The sequence below is a fragment of the Oncorhynchus kisutch genome, linkage group LG17, assembly GCF_002021735.2.
Source record: "Oncorhynchus kisutch isolate 150728-3 linkage group LG17, Okis_V2, whole genome shotgun sequence".
Lineage (NCBI taxonomy): Eukaryota > Metazoa > Chordata > Actinopteri > Salmoniformes > Salmonidae > Oncorhynchus > Oncorhynchus kisutch.
The window spans coordinates 73899678-73907877 of NC_034190.2; the positions used below are offsets into that span (position 1 = coordinate 73899678).

Genomic DNA, 8200 nt, shown 5'->3' on the forward strand with positions numbered 1-8200 from the left:
GAGAGAGAGAGAGAGAGAGAGAGAGAGAGAGAGAGAGAGAGAGAGAGAGAGAGAGAGAGAGAGAGAGAGAGAGAGAGAATGGGAAAAACAACCATATGAACTACTGCAAAAGGCATAGGGGAATAGTAGTGCAAAAAGGTGGAGTATTTTGTCAATTTACTAACCCTTGATAACGCATGTCATTAACCTTTAAACATGTTGGAAAATGTATTTGACATAGTTTGAGAAGCAAATGAAATGTGATAGGTGGATAAATATGTTCATGCAAAAGCACTGTTATTCAATGATGGGGTACAAAGCGGTATCCTAACAAACATGTAACTTTCCCACTGGAATGATGAACAGTAGCTAACAGACCAGCTCGGGTCCTGGTGACATACATCAACACAGAATTAAACACTCACATCAGCAATTGATCATCATCTTATGTAATTGATAGTTTCACCATCTTTTTGGTTGTTGTTGCAAAAACATACATTGTATGTTGAGTTTTGGCTGAGGAGACCGGGACAGAGAGAATGTGCAGTGGTGTGTTCTCTGGCACTGCTGTTGGCTGGCTTCTCTACGGAGCAGAGCAGCAATGATTTTCTATTCTATGGGAATACATAGAATAGAAAATGTTTTCCTGGTGTAATACAGATACATTGGGGTATAGTACTAAGGTCTGGTGTGTGTAATGTGTCTGCGTCTTACACATTATAGTCTAAGACTTCAACACAGGCATAATTCATGTCCTATTTTTATGAAATGTTTGATAGGGTAGAACAGGGGTGTCAAACTCATATTACGCCGGGGGCCGCATTCAGTCTTCAATGAGGTCCGGAGCGCAACATTGGATATTGATTGTATTTCCTCGCCGTTTTTTACTCAAACCACCCGCGTATGTTTGACACCCCTGTATAGTGTATTAGACCATTGCTAATTTCCCCAGCCTTGAGTCTTTGACTAGGGCAGGCCATTTAGAAGTATATAGCTCAGTCACCAGCCACACACCATGTAAATAATTATCATTTACTGACTCACACACACACTCTCTTTTATCGTACACAGCATCGATCAATTACAAGCCTCTAGCCCATTACATGCTCCTGACTGTTTAACAGCATGTTATGTACAGCGTGTCAAGCCATGGCGTTACAGACTATCATACTCATTCCTGTATAATTCATATAAATGACCTCTCTGTCTTTTTACGACGGTGTAACTATAATTAGCAGATGAAAGGGGGTCGTTGACTGCCCCAAGGTACCGCCTGCCCTGCTGAAGGAATACCTAGATGGGAAATGAGTGAGGGGATGGCAGGACACACACTCACAAGCACATGCACAAACACACACACAAAAATATGACTGAAACATATTGAATATCTAGATGAAAACTAAGTGATGGGATGACCCAGGAGGCACCAACGTGTGTGTGTGATCCATTTGAACCCTCTCCAGTCCCTCTGCCCTGCTGGGTGAGGACACAGTGAGGTGGATCTAATCTAATCACTTACTGCATTGCTGTTGTCTAGATCTGCTGTGCTGTCTAACCTTGTCCTCTTTAACCTTCACATTCTAGCCTGGATAAACTAGACTGAACGCTAATTGAAACAATGGAGCCTTTCACATCTCCCCTCCCCCAAAATCACACACGTGTTTGGGTCGGGACATATAGAATAGGGAATAGGCAGAATTTTAAAATCTGAATGAATAGATCCAACACTATATCCTAATAATTTCATAATGCTTAAAACAAAATTATAACGCACAAATGCAATTCAGTGGCATCTCTACATCCATTTAAGAGAGTAAAGAGCAGTTGACTTGTCCACCTAGCAACACAAACTGTAGGCTTTTACAATGGATCTGCCAGATGAGTAATGTTTCATTAACTTCACTTAACTTCTTCCTCTCGCTCTGTGTCCCTGGCAGACACCAATACAAGCATCCACTCTGCTGTTACTGCATCTTATAGACAGGCTGCAGGACATACAGCTATTCTCAAGCAATCACACCCGTCAGACATGAGTGCATTTCTCGATTGGTCAAATGAACATTTGGGGGCTCAAGGGAGAATGATACAATTACTCCATGCAAAGAGAAGGGGATTAGAGTCTAGCTCCCTTTCCTTTGACTATCATCATGAATGTGTGTGATCAGGCTCCAGGACAGAAGCAGCTCGATAACTGAACACCCCCTTTCTCTTTGATCTTGCTCTTCCCTTCATCCCTCTGCCAAATCATCATTAAAGATAGAGATTAGAGGAAGGATAGAGGGATCAGAGAAGAGGCCCAAAGGAAGGGGGGCTTTAGGTGAGTAACCCCATTCACTCACTGTGTTTGATAGTAGCAGTAGTACTGCATGGTCCTAGAGACAAGCTGGGGTTGTCAACTTACAACTGGCTTTGTGAGTTACTACAGCCAAGACACTAAAGGAAAATCTATGAAGGAGTTATGACTTTTATTGGATTCAGAGGAGGCTGGTGAGAGGAGCTATAGGAAGACGGGCTCATTGTAATGGCTGGAATGAAATCAATGGAACGGTATCAACCACATCAAACATACGATAACCACATTTGACTCCGTTCCATCAATACAGCCAATACAATGAGTCCGTCCTCCTGTAGCTCCTCCTACCAATGACGTTATCATGGACATTGAATGATATACTGATGCTTCATACAAACCAGACGTCTGAAGCAGAAATGTACCGCCATCTGTTTGTGTTGCCTCAGGAAAACATGAGTAATGCTGAAAATAGAGCCAAGGTCTGGACAAGGAGGACCGCTCACTCCAAAGTGGTCCACATTAGGCATGGATGGACCAGTTACACAATACCTTAAAGACGTCAGCTTAACATGGTGTGTAGCTACACCAGGGACAAATATTTTTGTAATAGACATCACTGCCAGGTTCACAGCGACATGATAGTCTGATCTCACATCCCCTTCTCTGGAGGGCATCTTTCATTTGCATTAAGATGAGCTTGTGTGTGTTTTTGTGAGGCAGGAGGGGGGAAATTATCAAGAAGAAAAAAACTGTTAGCTGAAGCACACATTTCATCTCTCTATTGCTCAGTTTGAAATGGATCACAAGTGCAGGACGATTATCAAGGGGAAAACCTTTATCTAATTAGTCAACACCACAATTTTACAGCATCGAAACACAACACATAACTGAAAATGTCTCAATAAAGACACTTCCATGTAAAGTGTTAACCTCAGGAATGTGTTTTGGTACATTGACCAGAAGATGGAGCCCTTGCTTTAGCTGTGAGTCGCTCCCTGTCTGGCTAGCAGAGTTCTCTAAGTACCAAGAGAACTCTGCAACCGAGGAAACAGTACATGGTTCAAGTGGACTGAAATTCTACATAATCTACAGTAAATATGCTCTTTTATATATATTATAGTGGCTACCTGAGCTTCCATTCAATAAACCCTGACATTGAAATATGTTAAAGTGTGACAAGAACAAAAAGGGCAAACAACCACAAAATATAATAGTCACAACTTTAGTGTCTATAAATGTTTTTATTCAAAATATTTAAATGCTTGAATTTATCCAGTATTCTGAAGGAACAAAGTGACTAACAACAAGGTTGCCTGATCTGACCATATGTCGGTACCATAGAAATAATTCCTTCCTATTTCTGTACTATAGTTAACACATGGAATGTTATCAGAGATGAGGGACATAAAGCTGTCAACTTAACTGGTAAGAAAATGCAAACCAGGCAGCAAGAATGTATTGACACACTACCATCCAATATCCCTCTCACAGCTAGCTACATAGCCAGATATAAGAATACCCTTTTACAGTAACTACCCATGATAGAAATAATAAATCCAGACAGACAATACTCAAAGATATCCCTGGCCCTGGGAGTCTGATTGGATGAGTGATCAGCCTCTCCTGAGTCCTGATTGGAGGAATGGTGTGGAGTGAGTAGAGGGGAAGAGATGACATCAGAGAGAGGAGGCATGTGTAATGGTGGTACAGTATTAGATGAGGGGAGTTGACAGGTCCTATCGTAGCAGAGACCATTTGATCTGTTCCTTGGCAGACTGTAGCACCTGTAGAAGAAAACTGGCCTTCTAAAATAGATCATACAAATAACATACAAACACAAACGTTTGTATAATGAGCCTCCAGTCTGTGTTTATGACATCCATTTGAACTTTCTTTGCATTTAAAAAATGAGGCTTTCCCTTTCGAAACAAATGTAAATTAATACGACCAAGATGGATAGACGGAGACCAACTGTCCAAAGCAGACAATTTTATCTCAATAACAAATCATTTCTGGTTAACAATTAAGCACCTTACTGTAATAGTTTTCGATTAAAATGGTCAAAGGAAACAAAGATTATTAGCAAAAATATATTTTTTTAAATACAAACAATCTTGATAGGACTGTCTTGGAGTTGTCTGAGTGAGGGACCTAATGGGAGTGGCCTAATGGGAGTGATATGTAAGCAGAAACTATACGTGTTATTGTAAGATGTTTGAGAGTCAGTTATTGGTCTATTCATTTCTACCGCCTGGTAATGTCACCAGGCAGGCCATAATTCCACCCATGCAAAACCCGCAGATGAGAAGGTCCAGTGCAGATAGTTGCTGGTTGTAAAAACTCAGGAAATAATACTGCTCAAAACATTTTTTTAACCAATTTTACAGTGTTCGTTTCATTAGCTATTCTACAAATATGACAAAACACAGGAAACCCTCATTTTGACTGCACTGGGTCTTTAAGTAAATGAAGGGAGACCACATGATTTACACATTTACCTCAAACTTTGACAAAGACTAGATAGAGAAAGATGAGGAATGCAAGTAAAGCAAAATATGCAGGAATGAATTCATGATCAATTTGTTGAAGGAAAAGTACCACAAGGAAGACAGCCAGCCATTAATCATTAGACAGGGAGGGAGAGAGAATGGATGGGAGGACAGCAGCTTCTTAAATGAGAATATAATCAAGACTGGAGAGGACCTCAGCTCATAGGCCACACACACACACACACACACACACACACAGGAACCACCGCACCACCTGCCTATAATTAGCAATCGTGGGCTTTCCATGCATAAGGAAGAGTGGAAGCAGTAGGATTGGAGAGTGATGTTGAAGTATATGAGAGCGGGACGTTGGTAGCCTGGAAACCCAGACTTAATTCAGCTCCATTTCAGTTAGGTTTTCACTAAATTAGTTAAGTGAAACAAGTAAGGTAAAATATAGTTTGATTCAGTCTGGATTCCCAGGCTAGGACGTTGGGCCCAGCTCTTAAGCTTGTTAGGCTGGGTCCTGGTCAAAAGTAGTGCACTACATAGGGACTAGGGTGCTATTTGGACACATCCTAAGTCTCAGGAGAGTAGAGAGTGAATAATGTAATGGTGCATGATCCACACTGAACAATGTAGTATGCTGAGATGAATGAGGTAACTAGGGCTGTTGTACTCACCTGGGTGACAGTCTGCTCTGAGTAGGGCACATCTTCCCCCTGTAGAAGAGATTACATACTGGGGTTAGGCAACCACACTCAGAACATTAGAGTCCACTTGGTTGAGTGAAGAGTGTTTTCTGAAGAGGAAAGGGACCCTTACCCTTAGTGCCACGCGGTGGACGACTTGCTGAGGATCACTTTCCAGAATCACTCTTTAGGAGACACCAGAGAGAGAAGCTTGTTATCACTCACACTGTGCAAATAGACAGCCACACTGGACCAGACGACAGCTGTCTTATGACTGTGTTTCACCAAGATCATACAATCATGCTTATTGGATTGGACGGTTGAAAATAAGCAGTGGTAATACATTTTGAGTCAATATTCAAACATTTTAAGACATGGACCTCACCCCCCATCCACAATTTCATCCACAGCGAGAAAGAGACCTTCCATATTCTCAAGTAGAGCTCTCCTCTCAACATTCTTTCTACAGAGAAAGACAGATAATTATTCAAGGTTTGCCTTTTGATGAAAGATGGCAAAAGATGTGATGTAAGATTTAGCTCTCACCTCAACATTTGGCTCAGTGAGTCAAACAGACAGTTTAGAACAGCCAGAGATCTCACCTCAACATGTCTCAGTGAGTCAAACAAACAGTTCAGAACAGCTTTAGGTCTCACCTCAACATTTGGCTCAGTGAGTCAAACAGACAGTTTAGAACAGCCATTAGCATCAACTGTTGGAGGGGAACAAAACACAGAAACAACAAAAAGGTAATTTAGAGCATGGCAGAGTGCACTGCACCGAAATTAAGCATACAATTTATTAATTATGTCTCCAATCACGGCCTTCCAATATGATTTACCTCATTTTCATGCGAGCTTCCAACGACATAGAAGAAGAGATCAATGTTGCTCTTGTAGACAACTGTGAGGCCCTCTAGCAAAGCGATCTCACCTGAGTATGCACAGACACATGACAATGGCTGCATTTATACATGGAGGCCAATTGTGATGATTTTTTTCACGAATTGGTCTTCTGACCAATGAGATCAGCTCTGAAAATGATCTGATGTGAAAAGATTTGATTGCTCAAAAGACCAATTAGTGGACAAAAGACCAGAACACTATTCACTGACCTGAGAATATGTACATGTGTGTATTAAAATGCATTTCATACTGTCAGTCCGGTGTGTCTTGCTGAAGATGTTCTTCTCAAAAGCTTTCTGTTCCTTTACTGAAGGGTAGGTGTCATCATAATACTGTAAATAAAGCATTCATCAAGGAGGCGTTAAACCACAACTAATTGTTGTTTGTACATTTCATATGGTATGCTAATAATGCAGCTGTGTATTACATAATGACAGAATGAGTTACATAGCAGGGATCACCAACTTTGGCCCTAAGGTACTGGGTGTATGCAGGCTTTTGTTCACACCTTTATGTAATACACTTATCAAAGACTTACTTTAGCATAGAGTCGTTCTCCATCATTATCCAGAATGAGGACTGCTTTCACGGTGTATAATGACGGTTCCTGTTGTGAAGACACACAGACATGACTGCCTTGCAGATAATTTACACATCATCAATACACAGTAGCTAGCTAGCTAGCTAGCTAACGTTAGCAAACTAGCAAGCTACCTAACTAAAGAAAAGTACACTTACTAGCGGAAACATGTGTCATTACTACGCTGATAGCCATTCCTAGTAACTACGCATTGTAACCAGATATTTTCTGCTGTAACTAACTAGCAAGTTAGTTTTCTAAAACACCGGATGGTGAGTTCGCCAGGTAACGTTACCGTCTATAGCTAAGTAACTAACAGCTCCTTCCCAATTCTAAGCAGGCAGCAAGCACACGAATCTCTCTTTTGCAAAGGTTGCTACACTCCCAACAAAAATCGAATCAGGAAATATAACATAAAGAATGATTTTTTTAAATAATAAACGTTACCAGCATTACCGTATCCATCTTATTTGCTAAGTTGCGAGCTAGCAAACTTCCTAGTTAGCTGCCTAAACGTTTATCTCGTCTTCCATTGGATGATAAACCGCATCAATCAAAACGCCCCGCTATGACACCGCTCATTCTGTTCTGAGGACAGAGTTCAAGCACAGACAGAACAATGGCTTTAGTTATAAAAATCGTTGGTACACAAGCCCATAACAACAATTTATATACACATTAGATGACAAATTAGGAGTGCTGTGTTGAAGCCACAGTGCCTCCATTTTGGCACTCCCCCACAGTTGCGTAAAAAGGTTGCACATTTTAAAATAGTTTTCCGAATTTCAGTTTATGTGACAAAACAAGCAAGTATGGTGTATAGAATGATTTTACCATCTAACCCACTGTGAAATGTATTTTTCCATAAACAAAAAGATTGTATTTTCAGCTATTTGAAGCCCGTGTATAAAACCGAAAATAAAAGATGCAAAAACTAAACTGAGGGGGAAGCATAGAAATAGCCCACACAGAACAAATCTACGGCTTCTTAAGGCCAGTTTATACTTGCTCTACTGACATGTCTGTAGACAATTAGATTGCTACAAGTGTAGTAGGTCAAAACAACATTTCATTTATATTCCGGTGGAATGTCTGTCCATGGCGACTGTCAGTTTCCTTGTTGTACAGACTTGAAAAAAGTTTAAATGTCTGCGACTGTTACCGGACTGCCACAGCAACCAGACCAAATCCTCCAGTGACAAGATGATGCAGGAGTTCTAATATTCTCAGATAGAATTACCTACTTTTATTTCGTCACACTG

General features: G+C 40.8%; 1 protein-coding gene across 6 annotated transcripts; it reads right to left on the reverse strand.

Annotated features, from left to right (window-relative positions):
- Positions 1–3493: 3493 nt before the first annotated feature.
- Positions 3494–7624, reverse strand: LOC109908294 (coatomer subunit zeta-1-like). 6 transcript variants are annotated; one of them, XM_020506902.2, is made up of 9 exons: positions 7386–7624; positions 6897–6965; positions 6609–6690; positions 6295–6386; positions 6110–6165; positions 5839–5916; positions 5587–5638; positions 5445–5483; positions 3494–4077 (listed from the first exon to the last, which is right to left on the reverse strand). In XM_020506902.2, exons 1-9 carry the CDS (start codon positions 7401–7403, stop codon positions 4009–4011), a joined length of 555 nt encoding a protein of 184 aa, XP_020362491.1. In that variant the 5' UTR covers positions 7404–7624; the 3' UTR covers positions 3494–4008. The 6 variants fall into 6 exon arrangements, with proteins under 6 accessions (XP_020362491.1, XP_020362493.1, XP_020362494.1 ...); XM_020506904.2 differs by having other exon boundaries at positions 7395–7621; XM_020506905.2 differs by having other exon boundaries at positions 3494–4056; positions 7386–7606.
- Between the last annotated feature and the right edge of the window lie 576 nt (positions 7625–8200).

Coding starts and splice junctions, on each gene's coding strand:
- LOC109908294 (XM_020506902.2), bottom strand. Junction 6,166..6,294: donor GAAGCTCGCATGAAAATGAG/GTAAATCATATT, acceptor CCCCTCCAACAG/TTGATGCTAATGGCTGTTCT. Junction 5,484..5,586: donor TCCACCGCGTGGCACTAAGG/GTAAGGGTCCCT, acceptor TCTCTTCTACAG/GGGGAAGATGTGCCCTACTC.